Genomic DNA, 22,956 nt, shown 5'->3' with positions numbered 1-22,956 from the left:
AATTCCACAGATTCACCACCCTCTGACTACAGAAATTCCTTCTCATCTCCTTTCTAAAGGTTATTCAGGCTTTGGTAAAATGGTAAATTGTCCCTAGTGTGTAGGATAGTGTTAATGTGCAGGGATCGCCGACTTGGTAGGCCGAGGGCCTGTTTCTGCGCCGTATCTCAAAAGTGACTCAAATCTTTTCCTCTCATGATTGTGTACACCTCTGTACGATCACCCCACATCCTCCTTTACTCCAAGGAATAACGTCCTCAACACAAAAAAAAAGAAATCTGTAGAGTTCAGTTATATCAGCAGAGAAGTTTGAAAGGGTTCAGAAAAGATTCACGAGGATGTTGCCAGGGCTAGAGGGTGTGAGCTATAGGGAGAGGTTGAATAGGCTGGGTCTCTATTCCATGGAATGCAGGAGGATGAGGGGAGATCTTATAGAGGCATACAAAATCATGAGAGGAATAGATCGGGTAGATGCAATTGCCCAGAGTAGGGGAATCGAGGACCAGTGGACATAGGTTTAAGGTGAAGGGGAAAAGATTTAACGGGAATCCGAGGGGGAACATTTTCACACAAAGGGTGGTGGGTGTATGGACCAGGTTGCCAAAGGAGGTAGTTGAGGCTGGGACTATCCCAACGTTTAGACAGGTACATGGAGAGGACAGGTTTGCAGGGATATGGACCAAGTGCAGGCAGGTGGGACTATTGTAGCTGGGACATGTTGGCCGGTGTGGGCAAGTTGGACCGAAGGGCCTGTTTCCACACTATCTCTATGACACAAGTTACCAGCTGAGTTCCACAGCACTTTGTGTCTTTTCTTTTGTAATCCAGTTCCTTGACTCGCCACCACCTGCAGTTCCTTGACTCGCCACCACCTGCAGTTGCTTGACTCGCCACCACCTGCAGTTCCTTGACTCTCCACCACCAACCTGCTGCGCCTCAACCTAACCTGGTCAACCTACGCGGCCATTGATCGGAACCCAGAGGTCCCGCCCTCCGCCGAGGAGACAGCGCGTCGCCCATTGGCTGAACCTGCTGTCCGTCAAGGACTGGACGCCAGTAGGGTTCTCTGTCAAGGGCCGAGTCCCCCTAGTCCTCACCTTTCACCCCACCAGCCATCACATACAAAAAATAATCCTCCGTCAGTTTCGCCACCTCCAACGTGACCCCACCACTCGCCACATCTTCCCATCTCCCCCCATATCTGCCTTCCGCAAAGACCGCTCCCTCCATAACTCCCTTGTCAATTCTTCCCTTCCCTCTCGGTCCACCCCCTCCCCGGGCACTTTCCCTTGCGGCCGCAGCAGATGCAACACTTGTCCCTTTACCTCCCCCCTCAACTCCTTTCAGGGACCCAAGCAATCGTTCCAGGTGCGACAGAGGTTTACCTGCATCTCTTCCAACCTCATCTATTGCGTCCGCTGCTCTAGATGCCAGCAGATCTATATCGGTGAGACCAAGCGGAGGTTGGGCGATCGTTTCGCCGAACACCTCCGCTCGGTCCGCAATAACCAAGCTGACCTCCCGGTGGCTCAGCACTTCAACTCCCCCTCCCACTCCGCCTCCGACCTCTCTGTCCTGGGTCTCCTCCATGGCCACAGCGAGCAGCACCGGAAATTGGAGGAACAGCACCTCATATTCCGTTTGGGGAGTCTGCATCCCCGGGGCATGAACATCGACTTCTCCCAATTCTGTTAGTCCTTGCTGTCTCCTCCCCTTCCTCAGCCCCCCTGCTGTCTCCTCCCATCCCCCAGCCTTCCGGCTCCTCCTCCTTTTCCCTTTCTTGTCCCCACCCACACCCCCGCCCCTGATCAAAGATCCTAGAGGGACAAGATAGACCACTCCTCGAAAAACGCGTAGTATGACGTGTGTGACCGTCGACGCCATATTGTTAAGCATTTATTGGGCTGTAATGGCGTCCTCAGCTAAATCTACATCTCACTGCTCCGCTATCAACTGTTCTAATCATAAATCTAAACGACCCAACCTGTCATTCTTTAGGTTCCCCAATAAAAAAGAAAGGTGAGAAAATATTTTTATTATTTTCAGTCGATATTCTGTCGTGAAAATGTTATTTTCTGTTCTCCCATCAACAGCCATTGGGAAATGGGTTTGTCGGTACATTATAAAGTTATTAGACTTATGTTTAATAGATCTTTACTTACCATAATAATAAAGACAGTTTTAACACTTCTGTACATTTTAGGTTTTGTTCTTGTAAGGGATTTATTTCCAAAATATGGCCCGCGGACACATTAGGCCCAGTGGCCACGGGATTTTTCGAGCTCAGATTCGTGTCCGAGAATGCGGCGGCTGTTACCTATTATATCCCTCGAATTGTCGAGACATCACAAGCAAAGATCACAAGCCCGCCCATTCAAATATTATACAACTCTGCTCTATCATCTTTGGGTGCAATGGTGGGCCGGGGGGTTAGGCGGCGGCGGCCGCAATCAAAGATACGAGAGCAGCTCTGCTCTATAATCTTTGGTCGGAATGGGACGGCTGCGCGTTATAATGTGCTATCGTTCCACTCCCTCTCCCCCTCTCTCCCTCTCCCCCCATCTCCCTCTCCCCCCTTTCTCCCTCTCCCCCCTTCTCCCTCTCCCCCCTTTTCCCCTTCTCCCTCTCCCCTCCCCCTTCTCCCCTCTCCCCCTTCTCCCTCTCTTCTGTCTCCCCTCTTTCGATCTCTCTCTCCCCTCTTCTCTCGATCTCTCTCTCTCCCTCTCTTCTCTCGATCTCCCTCCCTTCCCTCTCTCCCTCCCTTACCTCTTCGTGAGAGTTGGCAGCTCTGCTATGCCTTGGGTCCAAAAGAGGATAGAAAGAAAATACTTAATGGTCTTTGTAAGAAGATTTTAATAAGCTCTTCTACATTTAAGGTAAATTGACATATTAGAGGCAAAATACATCTTCAACATACAGATCTCCACACAACTGAAAACAATTGCATTTAAGTGATATATCATCCATTGTTCAGGCATGTAGTTATGATCATCTTTCTTCTTATTAGTTAATCCTAAATGATATCTCCTGTAATTTCAGATGTCAACAGTGGGTCCAGAATACTCATCGACAAGATCTCCTGCACCGAACTGTCTTATTTGTCAAAAAACTGCCGTCTTATGTACATTGTGTGAAATTGTGATTTATTAACTGCACAAAACTAATGCAAATGGCGATACATGCCTGCATTTGGCCCATACCCCTCTAAACCTGTCCTAACCATCAAATAACCTAACAGAACTGTCATGAGGAAAGATTTAAAAGACTAGGCTTGTATTCACTGGAGTTTAGAAGGATGAGGGGAGATCTTATCATATTGTTTACAGTGTACTATGTTTACAGATTCTGTTGTGCTGCTGAAAGTAAGAATTTAATTGTTCTATCTGGGACAAGCTAGATGCAGGAAAATTGTTCTACATGACAATAAAACACTCTTGTTAGATGCAAGGGGATCTCATAGATACATCTAAATGAATAAAAGGACTGAACAAGCTAGATACAGGAAAAATGTTCCCAATGTTGGGCGAGTCCAGAACCAGGGGCCACAGTCTTAGAACAAAGGGGAGGCCATTTAAGACTGAGGTGAGAAAAAACTTTTTCACCCAGAGAGTTGTGAATTTGTGGAATTCCCTGCCACAGAGGGCAGTGGAGGCCAAATCACTGGGTGGATTTAAGAGAGAGTTAGATAGATCTCTAGGGGCTAGTGGAATCAAGGGATATGGGGAGAAGGCAGGCATGGGTTATCGATTGGGGCTGATCAGCCATGATCACAATGAATGGCGGTGTTGGGTCGAAGTGCCAAATGGCCTCCTCCTGCACCTATTTTCTATATTTCTAAAACACTCATCCAGCAATCCTCGAGCCCACCAGCTCATCCCGTAGTCAATTCATCAGCTTTTCCATAAGAACTTCCATCAGTTCTTGCAAAAGAATGACAATCAGCCAATCTCGATTACCCTCAGCCCATCAAGCAGTCCCTTAATTCGCACAGAAGTCTGAACTATTGAATGCTCACTGCATCTCTTTCCATGTCAGCAAGTTAATATCCAGCTGCATATGAACCATGTGAAAAATGAATAAATAGATGCATGTGGTGCAGTGATTTGTGCAGCACTATAGGCCTGGAGACCAAGAGGAGTTCACCATTGAACGGAGTTTGAACGGGGGGCTTGAGGCCCCCGACCGAGGAAGAACAAAAGGAAGGGACTTGAACTTTATTTCGCCTTCCATCACAGTGAGGAATGTGTAGGAGTCACTTTGGTGAATGTCCGTATTAAAATGTGTTTTTGAGTGCTGTTGCTTTTAATTGTATGACTGACCTGGCCAATGAAATTCCTCGTATATTGCAAAACATACTTGGAAAATAAAATCTGATTATGATTCTGAAAAGCCTTTCCCTTCCATACTCTTTCCTCTCTTTTGATCTTTTTGCAGCTGACTGCCTTTCTGTACTTGTTGCAAGAGATTGTCGCGGCATCCAGCATCCTCGGAGAATGTAGAATTAAAGGCAGTTTTAAAGATGGTTATTTGCCTCAAAATTGGGTTATTGTATCTCCAGAACCTCCCCAGAGGCTCTGGGAGACACAAGGTTCAAGAGGGAACACAAAAAGCCTAATTAGGAAGAATATTAAGAGTAAGATTTTCAATTAAAATACTGTAATTGATGGAAACTTGCCTTTAAATTGGTTCCTGGATGAAACCCTGATGGCTCTCACATTGTCTCTTTAAATTTACTCTCCTTTTCACACTTGCATTAAAACACACAGCCACCACCATTTACAGTGATACTGCCCGGCAGTCTCATAATTACAGTCTACACAGCTACCTTGACAGCCACACAAAATGATGTAAATAACAATTGTTTTCCTGTTTAAGAAGTTCAATTGAGAATTATTTGAAATTGTGGGGGTTGATACAAAATACTGTTGACCCACAAATGTGTTGATATGAGACATTCACATTTAAAAAATCCATGTCGCAAAAAAAGCAAGAAGGTGCCCATGTTATTTGACCAACTTGCCAGATTAATTTAAATATACACAATACAATTTATTTGTCACTTGAACCTCATAGAGGTTGTTGGAGCCCCCGGCGTGCGCTAGAAAAGTGCCGCAGCCATTTAAGCCACGCCGGGCGATGATGTAAGGCCCCGCTCCAGGTCATCCTCGACCCCCGCTACTCGGGCGGAATAATTTGCCGTTGCGGAAGCCCCGAAAAGCGGTCTCCCAGCAGGGACCCGCAGGCTCCGATATTACTGTCTGCCAGGCCTGCGGTTGGAGCCTCCGAATCTCCGGGGCTCGGGTCACAGCAGCGCATGGGTACATATGTAGGTATGTATGCATTAGTTTTGCTCCTAATTCCCTTTTCAAAATTATTAATATATATGGTAAACAGTTGCAGCCCCAACACCAAGCCTTGTGGCAAAAAAATCCAGAAGATTAGTCAAACATGATTTTCCTTTCATAAATCCATGTTGACTTGGACAGATCCTTTTACTGCTATCCAAATGCCCCATTATTGCATCTTTAATAATTGACTCCAGCATCTTTCACACCACCAAAGTCGGGCTAACTGGTCTGTAATTTTCCGTTTTCTCTCACGCTCCTTTCTTGAAAAGTGGGATAGCATTAGCTATCCTCCAATCCACAGGAGCTGATCGTAAATCTATTGATCGTTGGAAAATGATAATATATATAAATATATATGTATGTGTATATATGCATGTATGTGTATATATGCATGTATATGTGTGTATATACGTATGTGTATATATATATATGTTTATATATGTGTATATATGTATGCATATAAATGTATCAATATGTATGCATTTGTGTATGTGTGTGTATATATGTGTGTATAAATATATATATATGCATATATTTATTATTACTATATAATTATATATATAATTGCCTTTATGGTTTATGTATATCATCTTACAAGACAAATAAATTAATAGTGATGATTTAAATCAAAGTTGCTTCTGATACATGAGAATAAACTATTATCTCTAACTTGCCTCTCACACACAGACACACATTCATATAAATATATTAAATATATATACGTTAAATTTAATTTTTTGCAGTGTGTGTTAAAGCAATACAATGCAAGGGAAACTACACAAAGGAGGGGTCTGTTCCCGCTACAAGATACTTGAGGATCTTTGCTTTGGATCAAAGATTATAGCGGAGCTCTATAATCTTTGCTTTGAATCACAGCGGGTGGAATACCGGAAGTCGAGTGTCGCTGTAACAAATGGCGGCCGTGACGTTCCGTTGCGTACTACACGTCAGCCCATTGAATTTCGAAGGAGTGGTCTATCTTGTCCCTCTAGGATCTTTGCCCCTGATCAGTCTGAAGAAGGGTTTCGGCCCGAAACGTCGCCTATTTCCTTCGCTCCATAGATGCTGCTGCACCCGCTGAGTTTCTCCAGCTTTTTTGTGTAACCTTGGGTTCTCTGTCTACCGTGTGCGGCTATTGGCCAGAACCCATAGATCCCGCCCACCAGCGACATGCCGATTGGCTAATGTCGCTATCAGTCAGAGGCGGGACGACCGCGGGGTTGCGGCTATTGGCCGGAACCAAGAGGTCCCGCCCACCACCGTGACGAAGACGTATCGCTGATTGGCTGAGGCCACCGTCAGTCATGGGTGGCGCGACAGCAGCGCCCGGTCTCCCGCACGACTATTGGCCAGAACCGAGAGGCCCCGCCCAACACCACGTGCTGATTGGCGAATGTCGCCGTCAGTCAGAACAGGGACGTCGATAGGCTCTCGGCTATTGGTCGGAGCCGTTAGGTCCCTCCCACTACCCCGTCGCTGATTGGCTGTCTTGGCTGTCAGTCGGGACGACCGCTTGCGGCCGCGGTCAAGATGGCGGCCACCGGCTTCACGCCATAGTCTCTGCGGGCGGGCGGGGGTGGGAATGGGAATGGGCTGTCGGGTCCGCGTCCGGCCCGCGGCCTCACTCGCCGCTGCGCTGATCCTCGCAGTGGTGACTACATATGGTGAGTGGCCGGGCGGGGCCAATTACAGCGGGGAATATTGCCTGTGCAGGCCGAGCGCTCCCGACCCATTGAATGATGGACTGGAAAACATGGACAGGCCCCGTTCTCCTTCCTCTCCTCCTCCCTCTCTCCTCTCCCCCACCCCTCCCTCCTCCTCCCTTCCTCCCCCCGCTCTCTCCCCTCCCTCTCCGCACTCCCCTCTCCCCCCCCCTCGCTCCTCTCTCTCCCCCTCTCTCTCTCCCTCTTCCCTGACTCTCCCCCCTCTCTCTCCCCCCTCCTCTCCCCTCCCTCGGTCTGAAGAAGGACGCGACTCGAAACGTCGCCAGTAACTGCAGTTCCTTGTTTCCACGTCAACCTCCTCTCATTATAGAAACATAGAAAATAGGTGCAGGAGTAGGCCATTCGGCCCTTCGAGCCTGCACCGCCATTCAATATGATCATGGCTGATCATCCAACTCAGTATCCCATACCTGCCTTCTCTCCATACCCCCTGATCCCTTTAGCCAAAAGGGCCACATCTAACTCCCTCTTAAATATAGCGGATTACCTTAAAGCTTAAATATTAAAATATTAAAAATTATTATCCACCTGTCACTTGTGCAGGAAGGAACTGCAGATGCTGGTTTACACTGAAGTGCTGGAGTAACTCAGCAGGTCAGGCACCTTTTCAAAACCTTTCTAGTTTTCCTCTCCCCTGACTCTCAGTCTGAAGAAGGATCGCGATCCGAAGCATCACCTATTTATCTTCTCCAGTGATGCTGCCTGACCCGCTGAGTTAATCTGGTATTTAATGTCTATCACCTATCGCTTTCTAGGTTTTGTATCCACCTATCACTTGTATACACTGTGGAGGTTGCAGCTCTACCAACTATCCAACTGTCCCGCCTATATTTGTGCCATTGTTGTGCCTATCGTTATTTTTTATGATGATCTGATAGTTTAACGCTACCGTTATTGAGACTAGTTTCATTTAATTCCAAAATGTGTTTAATCACTTGTCAAAAAAATCCCTTGGCTGCTTTTGGTAGATTTGACATGTGTCTCTGAGTCAATGATTTTCGAGAAACTCAAGCAATATATTGTTTAGTTTTGATTTAGAGATGCAGCATGGAAACAGGCCTTTCAGCCCAAAGAGTCCACGCCGACCAACAAGTTCTATCCTACACTCTAGGGACAATTTACAGAAGCCAATTAACCTAAAACAAGCATGTCTTTGGAACCATAACCCTGAGAAAGCCCACGCAGTCATGGAGAACATACAAACTCCATACCGACAGCACCCATAGTCTGGATCGAACCCGGGTCTCTGGCATTGTAAGCCAGCAATTCTACCGCTGCTGCACCGTGCCACCATGGGGCTATATTGCTGTAGCCACTGATCTAATATTAACTATATTAAAATATTGATGTATGTGGAATTTTTAATCAAAGAATCTTTGTTTGCAGCTGACATCCAAAGAGATGCTGATGCCTCAAAACAATTGCCTGCTGAAAGGAATGAAATAATTTCCAATGCAATCGGTGATGCTGAACTTGAAGAAACAGATGAACAGAGTAAAGGGAAAATCCAGTTTCCAACGGCAGAAATAGCTGATGCTGTTCTGGGAAGTGCAATTACCTCAAATCAAAAAACTTTACTGTCTCTTATTCAGAATATTAAAAGTGAACACTCCACGTTTGAAGTCAAAGATAGTCCCTGTACCGATGCAAGTGGAGAGAACGGAGAATGCAGTGTCCCAAAGGAAGTAGTGCCTTCCCTCGCACATGCTCCATCCAGTAGTCCGGAGGGAGAGCTACCTGAAAAGAAAGCCACAAATGCTGTGGAACCAGCGCAGACTGTGAGCGCAGCCGTGGAAGAATCGAATGCTACTGGAACGGCCAAATCACCAAAAGTAAACTGTGAAGAAAGAAATATCACTGGATTAGATCACTTTATCGTACAAATCCTTAACAGCTCGCAAGTAAGGCAGTTCGAAATTTCAATAGATTTGGTGAATTTGTTGATGGGTCTCTCAGGGGTATGCTTTAAGTTGGCCATTGTTTCTGTAATAGTACCTATGCTGTAAGTTTTCTTTGGGGAAATTATTCTTGTAAATTTGAACTCTTACACTCTATCCAGATCCGGTGATTTGTTAGGTATGGTGAAGTCTCTGGCAGATTTTTCTATACATACAGTACTTGCTGCCAAGCATAGTAATAGGAAGAAAGATCAGAATTTTTAACCGTTTGGCCCTTGCTTAGCTCATACCAACTTCAATATATGTAAGATTGGACATCACAGACCTAAGCACTATTCTGGTATACTTGGTAGAAATTTGAGTTTTTTCATATTTTGTTATTTATTTGCTTAACTTTTGTCCACAAAATTCATTTTTATTAAGCTTTGATGCCGTTACACAATGGGACACCATAGGACTTGTACTGAAGAAGGCTCCGGTCACCAAACGTCGCCGATCCATTCCCTCCACCGATGCTGCCCGATCCCGCTGAGTTACGCCAACACTCTGTGCTTTATATAGGTCTTGCACGTTGTTTCTCTCTCAATGAGGGTGGTTTTCTGGCCACGTCACTGAAGGTCGGCACCAAAGCACCGTGCAGATGTTTATCAGTAGCTGGGGACTTGTAGATGAAAGTCATTCAGTGCATTTTGAAAACGTTATTGGCAAATGCTTTGAAGAAAATTTCCTTCTGGCCTCTTTGGCTAAGGCTGCATGCCACAGTCTGTCTCGGTAACGGATGGATTAGCAGTATATTTGTCTAATTTGATGCACAACTGCCCAAATTTCAACAATCGAAGACTTTATGCTCTCTTGGGAAATTGTACATCAAAATGTTATTCTTTGTGACGGGCTGACTTGTTGGGAATTTAGAATAGTCATTTGTAGGTGACCTGATTTGTAGTAAATTAGAATTTTAAAGATGTCTGGTTTATTGGCCCACTGACTTTGAACTTTTACTGCTGAAAGAAATAAAAGAGCAGATTCTACGCTTCAGATTCTGAAGGCCCCTCCAGGTTTGTGATTGCCTCAGATTCACTGCTTTCATGCAGCTTCTTGCCTGAATATTTGAGCTGCTCCCTGCTGTTTAATTAGTGGAAACTGGAGCTGCTGCATTAACAGTCTTCTACTGTTCATTAATCTTGATGAATCGAAATGCAATATATTTTCACTAATCTTTGTACTTTTTTATGGAATGACTTCCTAAATTAAGTGAGGAATTTTATTAAACAGAAAATCTGTTGGTGAAGAATTGTATATTATAGTAGGTGTATGTGTGTGTGTGTGTATATTATCTGTTTGTGTATGTATAATATATACATATTCACATATATATAAATAAATACACACATACATGTGTGTGTGTATATACACACCCATATAGACACACACGTACGCACACATAATTTGGCTTTGACTTAATGCCCAATGAAGTTTTAATCGTGCCTGTTTAGCCAGAGCAGATGACTCAATACTACATGTCTTTTTTTTAACCCCAGAGGGAGAAAAAGCAAATCATCCAGTATTTTATGCTTTGCAAATTCTTAGTTTATATTGCACAGAAGGATCCTAAAAATGCTTCAACAAAAGTTTTATCAGAAAATGCTTAGAAGTCTCCTTAATAAAACTCCATGATGTTTCCTACTTAATAAAGATTGAAATATATTAAGTACAGAGTGATGCTGAGGTACACATACACGTGTGACAGGACCTCATATTTTCTTTACTGTGGATGTTGAAATTTACGTAGCATGTTGAAATTTATGACTGTGTCAATTTTCTCAGACTATTTGAAGTTTTACTGCCATGTCAGAATCTTAAAATCAGTTTTCACAAGCCAGCATTTCACATGATGTCAAGAACTCATCAAAGAGTAAGGCAATGACAGAACACAGCCTTTTTAACGCTGAGATTAATGGCATCAACCAGTGAGGTACTGAGTAATGTGGAATAAGAATAATATTCAAACAATTTATCTTTGCACGGATAGCTGATTAATAACAGCCCTCAAGAAGGGCACTCAGGACAGTAACAGTGAACAATGACATGCGCTGGAAAATTGACCATCCCTAGGCACTTGCAAAGGCAGAATTTGAGCAGTAGTGGTATCCTCAATAGCCTTATTACACTGCTAGAATGAGATGTCAGATTTTTCTATCAGGGAACCCCCTCGTCTGAGGTCATCTGTTGCCAGCCGTGATTTGTCCGACCCCTTCGTTTTCCATTTTTTTTTGCTTCCACTCCTCCCTGCAATTAGTCTAAAGAATGGTCCTGACCCAAAACATCACCTATCCATTTTCTCCAGAGATGCTGCCTGACACACTGTTACTCCAGCACTTTATGTCTGTCTTCATGGGATGTTACCAGGAGACTTGTGTTATAAGGATGCATAATTATGTGTTATAACTTGTGTTATAAGGATGCAACTTTTTTTCCTGGCGTGTAGGCAACTAAGGGGTGACCTTAGAGAGGACAGTCTTTGCCCCTTGGTAGAAGTCCAGAGCAAGCGGGCTTAGGTTTAAAGTGAGAGGGGAAGATTTGAAGGAGGTTCAAGGGGCAATTTCTTCATGCAGAGGGTGGTGCATATATGAAATGAACTGTGGAGGGGGGTACAATAAAGCCTTTCAAAGACATTTAGACAGGTATCTGCTGAGAACTGTTCAGAGGAACATGGACCAAATGCAGGCAAATGGAACTTGCTCAGCTATAAAACCTGCTCAGTGTGGATGACTTGGCCTGTAGGTGTCCATTTCCATGCTGTATGACTGTATATTGCAAATATTTTCAGTTTCTGTTGGATAACTTAATGACCATATTTTTCATGACAGCATTTACAATAAATCATTTACATTTGCTTCAGGCACAACTGTGACATCAGTGCAGGTGTTAGATTCCAATGATGGTGTCCGTCACTGATGTGTAGAATCCTCGCGTACATTTCTTTCAGTGGTCATACAGCGTGAAAACAGGCTCTTCGGCCCAACTTTCCCACGTTGACCAACGTGCCCCATCTACACTTGTCCCACCTACTTGTGTTTGGCTCGTATCCTACCCATGTACTTGCCCAAATGTTTTTTTAAACATGATGATAGGCACAAATTGCTGGAGTAACTAAGTGGGACAGGCAGCATCTCTGGAGAGAAGGAATGGGTGACCTTTTGGGTCGAGACCGCTCAGTCTGAAGAAGGGTCTTGACCCAACATGTCACCCATTCTTTTTCTCCAGAAATGCTGCTTGTCCCACCGAGTTACTTCAGCATTTTATTCAATCTTCGGTGTAAACCAGTATCATTTCTACACGTTTTTTAAACACTATGTGTCTATGACCACAACCTCCTCACCTTTCTTCCACTTGTACCATTTGTAGAATGGTTATTGTGGCATGATTATTCGTGGAATGCCCAGTGATTGTTTTTCGCCTGCGATTAACTGGTTGGGCTAAGAACCCTGAAGGCAAGATGGGGTTCTTCAATTGAAACACCAATCCCTGCGGACAATGGCAACTTTAAACAACCGTAGAAATCAATTGTACAATTAAAATGCTGTATAAATGGTGATTTATTTCTCCCAGCTCTAAAATGATCCCTTTAAGTGGATCCGGTAGATACAATCTTTTCTTGTAGATAGACACAAAAAGCTGGAGTAACTCAGCAAGTCAGGCAGCATCTCTGGAGAAACGACTAGATGACATTTCGAGTCGGAACCCATCTTCAGACTCTGAAGACCCAAAACGTCACCTGCTCCTTCTCCAGAGATGCTGCCTGACACGCTGAGTTACTGCAGCATTTTTTTATCTATCTTTGGTGTAAACCAACATCTGCAGTTCCTTCCTACACAATCTTTCCTTGTGCTAGGGTATGCAATATTAAGAGAGTTATAGCCCGGAGAACGGATTTGTTTGTAAATTAAATAGTGCGTAAATAAATGTACAACTTAATTTTATTGCACAGTGAATATTTATTTTCAAATGGCCCCTGAAGATATACATGTGTTAAAACAAAATGTTATCTTTTAAAGCAGAATGTTTACTGTTTCTAATTGGTCTGATAATGCATTTTATCCGAGATTATGTATATGTAATTCCAGGACCTCATGGAATATCTGAGTGCCAATGGCAGTGACTGCTCTGTGGTCCTATTCTACACACCATGGTGTCGATTCTCTGCAGACCTTGGTCCACATTTCAATGCATTACCGCGTGCTTTTCCCTCCCTACAGTTTCTGGCACTGGATGCATCTCAGCACAGCAGGTAGCTACGGCACACGTAATGTTGGGGACGGAAACAATTTTGTACATTGATTTAAATAATCATATTTCTTTTGTTTGGCAATGTATTTCATACGCTTTAACATTCTTTAAACACAGAGGAACCAAGTAAAACACTGATTTTTTTTTTTGTTTGATCGAATGTAGCACCAGACTTGGGAACAGTTTTTAGTCTTTAGAGATACAGCACAGAAACACGTCCTTCGGCCCACCGAGTCTGCGCTGACCAGAGATCACCCTATACACTAGCACTCTCCTAATATGAAGAGTGGAATGGCTTCCATTATTAGAAAACTTCCAAGATGTCTCAAATGGTTTAGTCTGACATAGAACAAAATTCTCTCGAGCATGTTTTCCTGAAATGTTTTCAGTTTCCATTCTGCATTCTCAAAACCTTTAAATATGGATTTCTGGAAACAATGTGCAGATGTGCAGGCTGAGATAGATAGATTCTTGATTAGTACAGGTGTCAGAGGTTACGGGGATAAGGCAGGAGAATGGGGTTAGGAGGGAGAGATAGATCAACCATGATTAAATGGCAGAGTAGACTTGATGGGCCAAATGGCCTAATTCTACTCCTACCACTTATGATCTTATTTTGTAGGAAAGAACTGCAGTTTAAATCGAAGGTAGACACAAAATGTTGGAGTAACTCAGCGGGACAGGCAGCAAGGGTCTCGATCCGAAACGTCATGCATTCCTTCTCTCCAGAGATGCTGCCTGTCCCGCTGAGTTACTCCAGCATTTTGTGTCCTCTTATGATGTACAAACACATTAGAACTCAACTATTTTGTGGCACTGTGTCAGAAACACCGGTAATACAAAGGCGGCACGGTGACACAGCGGTAGAGTTGCTGCCTTAGTGGCAGAGACCCAGGTTAGATTCTGACTATAGGTGCTGTCTGTATGGAGTTTGTACGTTCTCCTTGTGTCCGCATACGTTTTCTCAGGGTGCTCCGGTTTCCTCCCACAGGTTTGTAGATCAATTGGTTTCAGTAAAAAAATTAAATTGTCCCTAGTGTGTGTAGGATAGTGTTAGTGTGCGGGGATCGCTGGTCGGAGTGGACTCAGTGGGTCAAAGGGCCTGTGTCCTCGCTGTATCTCTAAACTAAACTAAAATTGTGATGTTCAATGTGAAATGCAAGCACAATAAATCCATGTAAAACTACCACAATGTTTTTTTAATTACAAAATAGCCTAAGATTGTTTGCAACCAAATGATTTGGCTTGAGTTACTCGAGTACTAGATCATTAATGAAAATGAAAATGAGATGAACGTGGCATTTGACATATTCCACAGAAATTCAAATTGATGTATTTTATATAAATGAATTGCTAAGTAGTATTTTGATAGCTCATTAGCTATATTCACATCTTTAATTATGGTGTCTGTCACTCTTAAGTCTTTCTACCAGGTTTGGTACAGTTGCGGTTCCTAACATCCTCCTGTTTCAAGGTGTGAAGCCAATGGCAAGGTTTAACCATACGGACAGAACACTATCAACCTTGAGAGCATTTATCTTTAATCAAACGGGTTAGTAGTAATTCTGACTTATAAATCACGTGTTTATGTTCACGTAATTTCAATGTAAAATTCTGTGCACACATCAGGTTTAAAATTTGCGACATACTTATGTCAAATAATTTAAAGTATTACTTGAGTTGACTCTCACATGGTTTCTAGGTTTAGAAGTATTTTTGTTTAAAGATATTTTTGTACAATTGATATTTGTATTTTAAGCAGTTTTTAAAACTGATTTAAAAAAAAAAAGTTTAATTGGAGACAAAATCAATTTATCTCTCTGTTTCCATACTCCGCTTCGCCCAACCTCTAGTAGTGAGCTGATATGGTGGGAGAATCTTCTACTCCAACACCTTTCCTGGCATGTCCAATGTCAGTCACTCCAACAAGATCATCATAATGTTCAGTGAATGGGAGCTCCTTAGTAGACAACTGATTTTCACCCCCCCCCCCCCTTAATCCCCCCTTCCTTTCTTCCCAGTCATAAAAGTGGTGCACACTTAACACCTTTCCTGTTAGAAAACAATTAAATAGCTTGTAAACTGATCCTTAGTACTTCCTTCGTATTGCCTGTTCGTTCATAGAGTAATACAGTGTGGAAACAGGGCCTTCGGCCCAACTTGCCCACATCGACCAACTTGTCCACACCGACCAACGTGAAATATTTCCCCCTCACCTTAAACCTATGTCCTCTCACTCCTGATTCCCCTATCGTGGTAACAAAAATCCTCATTTACACAATCTATTCATCTCATGATCTTGAACACCTCTGTAAGATCACCCATATCCTCTTGCGTTCCAAGGAATAAAGTCCTAGCCTGCTCAACCTCTCCCTTTTGCTCAGACCCTTGAGTCCTGGCAACATTCTCGTGGATTTTCTCTGCACCCTTTCCAGCTTAATATCTTTTCTGTAACAGGGTGACCAAAACTGAACACAATAATCTAAATGTCTTGTACAATTGTAACATGATCTCCCAACTTCTATATACAATACTCCAACTGATGAAGGCCAATATGCTGAAATCCTTCTCCTTAATTTCTTTAGTCAGGTGGTGGTGAATCTGTGGAATTCATTGCCACAGAAGGCTGTGGAGGCCAAGTCAATGGGTATTTTTAAGGCATAGATAGATTCTTGATTTGTATGCGTGTCAGGGGTTTGGGGGGAAGGCAGGAGAATGGGGTTAGAAGGGAGAGATAGATCAGCCATTATTGAATGATGGCATAGACTTGATGGGCTGAATGGCCTAATTCTGCACCTATCACGTGAACTTGACCACTGCATCTACTTATGCCACTTTCATGGAACTATGTACATACACTCCTAGATCCCTCTGCCCTACAACTCAAATAGAAACTCTGATAAATGCTGGATGCTCTGCAAATTTGCTGGTGCACTCTACTTTAAAAAAAAATATATGATCTCCTTTTCAGGTATTGAAGCAAATGGCACAGTTGAAGTGATTGAACAGGATCTAAGTGGACCTCTTCCCAGCGTGGTGGTGAGAGGCATTGACTGGCTACTTGCCTTCTCTGTGATGTTCCTCTGTGTGTTTCTAATTTATGGTACAATTCAATCAGACAGCATCAAATGGTTGATCCCAGGACAAGAGCACGAGCACCAGGATTGAACTCTTGCAGGGAGGTAGTCACAACTTGGAGCAAAGAACAGCTACACTGGCGATCTACAGTATTTATGAAAATATTCATAAATGGGTTGGCCTTTTATCATCATGTTGCTGTTTATGTGGGGATTTATGTAAATATGTGTAATTATGAATAAATGTCATCTCTACCAAATATTCAATAGTTTTGTGAATTGTAAATTCTGATAGTTATTTCTTGTTTTACATGTCAGCTAATTTAACTAAGTACCGTTTCCAGAGTGAATAGCAGATGGGAGTTATAAAATTAAATAATTCAGACAGAAAGCAAAATTAGAACTGCACATTTATGAGCTTGTAGTCGGGTGGAAGATTGCAACCTTCACATGGTCCGCCCTGTTTCGACTAAAGCAATCAACTCGACGTGCACAAACGGAAGATCAAATGGAACAAGTTGTCCAACAACTTTAGGCTGTGCACGCCACATGAAAGAAGAAGAAGATGAGCTTGTAATAAGAAGTATGTTTGAAATGAACACATACAAAGTGAAGGAAATAATGAGGAACTTCATCATCAAAGATTACATTTTAGGGCATCATTTCAGAGCTCAAAGATTCTTAAACTGTTCCTCAGTGGAGACACCATAGACAAATGCAGTGATAGCTGAGAAGGGAAGTGCGATATTGGTGGTGGGGCTGGAGATGTAAGAGACATTGGTTAGTCTACTAGCACCAAAAACTGTGGATGAAGAATTTGAGGGACAAAATGAAAATCTGGAAGGGATGATTTAATCCAATGTCATCAAAGACCAGTGAGAGCTACCATGCTGCTACACGCAGTCAAAAACCAGAGAGGGTGATTGCCAGATATGTGGTCATGCTAAAGCCACTGGCAAAGAGGTGTGGGAATGCCCAGAGTGTGGACTGGCTGACGAGGGAATTTACTTTAGACTTTCGCGATAGGGTGGAAACAGGCACTTCGGCCCACCGAGTCCATGCCGATCAGCTATCACCCCAGAACCTTGCACTGTCCTGCACATTGGGGACAATTTACAAAAGCCAATATATCGAAACATCTTTGGAGTGTGGGAGGAAACCGTACCTGGAGAAAACCCATGGCATCTGCAGTCAGGATCAAATCCTGGTCTCTGGCGCTGTAAGGCAGCAGCTCTACTGCTGTGCCACCTGACCACCAGAGGGAATGGATTGAAACTGTTTAATACAAAGGACTTTACATTCAATGGAGTGCAAATATGTATAGCATATCTGTAAGAACTGAATGTACATATTATGCATTATCATCTTGATGCAGTCATTTTGTTTTGTTATTCTATGCGATAAAGGCTATAAGGGCATAACTAATAGGAGCAGAATTATTACTGGCCTATCGTCTACTCCGCCGTTCAATCATGGCTGATCTATCTCTGTTTCCTAACTCCATTCTCCTGCTTTCTCCCCATAACCACTGACACCTGTACTAATCAAGAATCTATCCCTGCCTTAAAAATGTCCACAGCCTTCAGTGTCAAAGAATTCCACAGATTGACTAAATAAATTCATTCTAAACTCCTTTCTAAAGGAACATCCTTTAATTCTGAGACTATGTCCTAGACTCTCGCACTGGTGGAACCATCCTTTCCACATCCACTCTATCCAAGCCTTTCACTATTCGGTATGTTTCAATGAGGTCCCCCCATTCTTCTAAACCAATGAGTACAAACCCAGTGCAATCAAACACTCATCATGTTAACCCACTCATTCTTGCGAACCTCCTCTGGACCCACTCCAGGGCCAGCACATCTTTCCTCAGATATGGTGCCCAAAATGGCTCACAGTACTCCAGATGTGGCCTGACCAGCACATAGAGCCTCAGCATAACATCCCCGTTTTTGTACTCCAGCCCTCTTGAAATAAATGCTAGCATCACATACCTTTGCCTTCTTTACTACTGATTGGACTTGCAGAATAACATTTGGGAATCCTGCTCCAGCACTACCAAATCCGAACGCCGGGCGTGGGGGAGCAGAGATTCTCCCCCCGATACAGGAGGTTGATCGCCCCGACGCGTAGTCCGCAGGCTCTGGGAGCCAAGATCGTGCCGTCAACGGAAGGCTCGAGGCCCCTGACCGCAGGAGAACAAAGCAGGGAAGATTTTGAACTTTTTTTTGCCTTCCATCACAGTGAGGAATGTGAAGGAGACACCGTGGTGGATGTTCTTGTTAAAATATATTTTTTGTCTTGTTGCTTTTTATTAGTATGATTGTATGGCAAATCAAATTCCTCGTATGTTGCAAAACATACTTGGCTAATAAAGTATGATTATGATTTGCACCTCCAAGTTCTGGATTCTCTCCCCATTTAGAAAATAGTCTACGCCTTTATTCGTACAACCAAAATGCATGACACTACACTTTGTGTCTGTGTTTTAATGTAGTTTTTGTTATTTTATGTTGGGGTGTGTGTGTGGGAGGGGGGGGGAAACTTTTGAATCTCTCCCTGCACTGATAGATTCTTGATTAATACGTCGGGTCTGGGGTTGTCGTGGGGAGAAGGCAGAAGAGGATAGGCCTGAGAGGGAAAGAAGATGGGGACTGATTGATTGGCGGACGACTCACTTGATCGCCGAGAAGATAAGTTTTTTTGGCCGATACTGCTCCTAGGTGGAGGTAATAAGGGGCCGTAGCTGAACTGCTGAAGCTGGGACCTCCGGAGATTGGGAACAAATACTGGGGGTGGGGGGAAAGCTGGATGTTTGAGGGAAATAAGGGTTTGTATGGGAAGAGTGTAGAAAGAAACCAGGTGCTGGTTTAAACCGAAGATAGATACAAAAAGCTGGTGTAACTCAGCGGGTCAGGCGCATCTCTAGAGAGCCGCGGAGTGGGTGACGTTCCGGATCGGGACCAAGCAGATATGGAGAGACACACCTTACATGAAATTAAGAATTTGAATGTTCATGCCCAAAAAGACCGAGTGCTGGAGTAACTTTGCAGGTCAGGCAGCAACTCTGGACAAGGTGGATAGGTGACGTTTTCAGGTCGGGACCCTTCAGACAGGGATAGGTGATATTTCATCTGAAGAAGTGCCGTGACCCGGAACTTCACCATGTCCCCTTGTTTTTGTAATCCAGTATCTGCAGTTCCTGGTGTCTCCATGTCTCTCAGTGTTCATTCAGTCAGGCTGTAGACCACTCGGGTGGAAATATGAGGTGCTGTTCCTCCAGTTTGTATCTGACCTCGCCCTAGTAGTGAAAGAGGTCAGAAAGGGCCTCCCCCTCCCCCTCCCTCTTGCCCAATAATAATAATAATCTGACGATATCTCTCGTTTCCCTTTCCCCTGACTCTCAGTCTGAAGAAGGGTCTCTCCTTGTCTCCAGAGATGCTGCCTGTCCCACATGTTGTGTCTATCTCCGATTACTCGGCTTACTCCTAGAGCTGCAAATGCTGACTTGTCAGAGGTGGGGTTTATAGGGCATTTTGTTCTTGGCTAACCACCAAGTGAGTAGAAGTGAGACACAGAGTGCTGGAGTAACTATTCCTTATTCGGGGTTCAAGATTTGGCGTAGCGCACGTTTAAAATAAACTGGGATGAGCGTTAACTCGCTGTTGATTACATGCATTGATTGTAGCTCAACTGGCCAGGCAGCATCTCTGCCGAGCGTTCCGCCGTGATACCAGGAGACTTTGCTCGGCTCATACAGACAGCGGCCGGTGGTGGTGGAGGCCGTAGGTTATTTGGAGAGCGATGCGCTGGTTAACGTTCAGTCTCACGGCGGTGCCCAGGTCGCTACCTGCTCTCCTCTCCGTCCAACCCTGGACTCTGGCTCGCACGCCGCCTTCAAAAATGGTAGGTACCGCAATAAGCCGCTTGTACCCAGGGGCTGAGGCCGGCAAGTGGAGCCTTTAACACGCTGCGGGACTAAAAACGAGCAAGGGCCCCAAATGCTCACACCACTGCAGGTGGACTTTTGGAAAGAAACGTCCAAGCAGAAAGCAGCAAGCTTCATCAAAGTACAACCCCCTAACCAACCTTAACAGCAGCGACCTCTTCTTTGTAGCCTTGTTTTAACAAGCTGTCGAGCCATATTGCATTCAGCTGGCGTTAAAGGGACACTGTCTTCATGGCTGACTACATATTTTGAGTTTGCAGAACGAGAGAGTTCAGGGGATATGCCGAGTTTGATTACGGTTCTGTACCACTGGAATTCATTTTCAGTGTTTTGAGGTTTAAAAGAAAACACTCGACCATTTCCCCCAGTTTTGGGTGACTTTGCATTGAAGGTTTTGTTATAATTAACTGAAGGTTGCTCTTTATAATTAACTGAAGAGTGGGTTCCTTATTCGTACCTTGAGCATAATCAAGGACGAGTCCACGCTAGTCCCAACTGTCTGCATTTGGCTCCTATCCCTCTCAACCTTTCCAATCCATGTACCTGTCCGAATATTCTGAGGGCCTGAATGGACGGAATACTGACTGGACTGAATGGCCTCTTCTTTGTTATAAACAAGCAAGCAATAGCAAGTTTGACGCCGTCTGAAGAAGGGTCTTGACCTGAAAAGTCACCCATTCCTTCTCTCCAGAGATGCTGCCTGACCCGCTGAGATACTCCAGCCTTTTGTGTCAATATTCAGTTTAAAACAGTATCTGCAGTTCCTTCACACACAATAGCAAGTTTATGGTTAAGAAGTGTCACTTGGTACATCAAATGCTTTGAATTAGAAAAACTAGTTTTCTGCTAAAACTCAAGCAGATATCTGCCATATCTTGGAGAGGAGATGCAGATATCTGCCATATCAGCACTAACGCACAGACATAGGTAGACAAAAATGCTGGAGAAGTTCAGTGGGGTGAGGCAGGATCTATGAAGCGAAGGAAATAGGCAATGTGTTTAAGAAGGAACTGCAGATGCTGGAAAATGTACCAGGTAGACAAAAGTGCTGGAGAAATTCAGCGGTTGCAGCAGCATCTATGGAGCGAAGGTTAAATAGGCAACGTGAAGAGTGGGTTCCTTAAACCCTTCTTTTGACTGATGTATCAAGGGGGGGTGCGGAGAAGAATGGAGAAAGGTCTGCAGGAGGCTGAGGGAGAGCTGAGATGGGAAGGATCCAGCAAGGGCTACCGAAAATTCTGAGGGTCCTGAATGGCCGCAAACTGCTCAAGCTGAATGGCCTCTTGCTGCTCCTCCAAGCAAGCCGGCAAGTGCTCACTCCGTCCATGGAGGAGGCCCAGGACAGAAAGGTCGGATTTGGAATGGGAGGGGGAGTTGAAGTGCTGAGCCACCAGGGAGATCAGGTTGGTTAATGCGGACCGAGCGTCGGCGTTCGGCGAAACAGTATCTGCAGCCTACGCTTGGTCTCACCGATAGTGTAGATCAGCTGACATCTAGAGCAGCGGATGCATTAGATGAGGTTGGAGGAGATGCAGGTGAGCCTCTGTCGCAGCTGGAACGACTGCATGGGTCCTTGAATGGAGTCGAGGGGGGAGGTTAAGCAACAAGTGTAGCATCTCTTGCGGTTGCTTTGCCTATTTCCTTCGCTCCATAGATGCTGCCTCACGCGCTGAGTTTCTCCAGCATTTTTGTCTACCTTCAATTTTCCAGCATCTGCAGTTCCTTCTTAAACATACAGACATAGAAGCAGCTAAACAATGTCACTGTAATTTTATGTAACCAGAACCAATAACACAAAATGAACTTTTTTTTTTGCTGCAAAATAAGCTATTTTATATATCTCTCGTTTCCCTTTCCCCTGACTTTCAGTCTGAAGAAGGGTCTCAACCCGAAACGTTACCTCCTTTTCTCCCGAAATGTTGCCTGAGCCACTGAGTTACTCCAGCATTTTGTGCCTACCTTCGGTTTAATCCAGCATCTGCAGTTCCTTCCTACACATAAACTATTCTATCTTTGTGGTATCCGTTAGACCAAAACAGAACATTTTAGTTATTTCATTAAGGACTCTTTCAATAACGCTATTTGCCAATGTGATGAGCAATATTGTGTAGAAGGTACACAAAAATGCTGGAGAAACTCAGCGGGTGCAGCAGCATCTATGGAGCGAACGAAATAGGCAACGTTTCGTGCCGAAACGTTGCCTATTTCCTTCGCTCCATAGATGCTGCTGCACCCGCTGAGTTTCTCCAGCATTTTTGTGTACCTACGATTTTCCAGCATCTGCAGTTCCTTCTTAAACACAATATTGTGTGGAACACTGACTTGCCTTCCGGTAGTTGCTAGCCAGCATCCTCTGCTGGAAATGGGTGTGTATTGATGTTGGATAAAACATGGATAGACCTGCTGCACATGCCAAGCTAAGCTGTGAAATAGAAGGAGGGTCTCAACCTGCAATGTTACCCATTCCTTCTCTCCTAGAGATGCCGCCTGTCCCGCTGAGTATCTCCAGCATTTTGTGTCTATCTTCGGTGCAACCCAGCATCTGCAGTTCATTCCTTCACAGTAAAACAGCAGTCAAGTCAAGTCAAGTTTATTCGTCACATACACATACGAGATGTGCAGTGAAATGAAAAGTGGCAATGCTCGCGGACTTTGTGCAAAAAGACAAACAAA

The 22,956-nt window shown here is 44.1% G+C and overlaps 2 protein-coding genes and 1 long non-coding RNA gene across 6 annotated transcripts in view; all 3 read left to right on the top strand.

Moving 5' to 3' along the window:
• LOC129701788 (thioredoxin domain-containing protein 15-like) overlaps nucleotides 1-16,594 on the top strand; it is a 41,024-nt gene extending 24,430 nt beyond the window's left edge. For 2 of the 3 annotated variants that reach the window (XM_055643223.1, XM_055643222.1), the window contains exons 4-7: nucleotides 8,459-8,973; nucleotides 13,095-13,258; nucleotides 14,679-14,809; nucleotides 16,229-16,594. In XM_055643223.1, coding sequence (XP_055499198.1) covers nucleotides 8,459-8,973; nucleotides 13,095-13,258; nucleotides 14,679-14,809; nucleotides 16,229-16,425 — 1,007 coding nt within the window. In that variant the 3' untranslated portion in view covers nucleotides 16,426-16,594. Of the gene's footprint in view, nucleotides 1-6,852; nucleotides 7,013-8,458; nucleotides 8,974-13,094; nucleotides 13,259-14,678; nucleotides 14,810-16,228 lie in introns of those variants that run through there. The other variant, XM_055643224.1, reaches the window with a different exon arrangement.
• LOC129701790 (uncharacterized) lies at nucleotides 1,802-4,389 on the top strand. Its single transcript, XR_008724265.1, has 2 exons — nucleotides 1,802-2,019; nucleotides 3,040-4,389. It is a non-coding gene; the product is annotated as an uncharacterized LOC129701790 (long non-coding RNA).
• Nucleotides 16,595-20,049: 3,455 nt separating the features above from the next.
• The window catches only part of LOC129701789 (pterin-4-alpha-carbinolamine dehydratase 2-like), a 42,934-nt gene continuing 40,027 nt past the window's right edge, over nucleotides 20,050-22,956 (top strand). For both annotated transcript variants that reach the window (XM_055643227.1, XM_055643225.1), the window contains exon 1: nucleotides 20,050-20,240. In XM_055643227.1, coding sequence (XP_055499202.1) covers nucleotides 20,139-20,240 — 102 coding nt within the window. In that variant the 5' untranslated portion in view covers nucleotides 20,050-20,138. The remainder of the gene's footprint in view (nucleotides 20,241-22,956) is intronic.

The sequence above is a fragment of the Leucoraja erinacea genome, chromosome 11 (genome assembly GCF_028641065.1).
Source record: "Leucoraja erinacea ecotype New England chromosome 11, Leri_hhj_1, whole genome shotgun sequence".
In the NCBI taxonomy this organism is placed as follows: Eukaryota; Metazoa; Chordata; class Chondrichthyes; order Rajiformes; family Rajidae; genus Leucoraja; species Leucoraja erinaceus.
The sequence above is the reverse complement of the archived record's forward strand: the minus strand, read 5'-3'. Positions and strand labels throughout refer to the sequence as shown.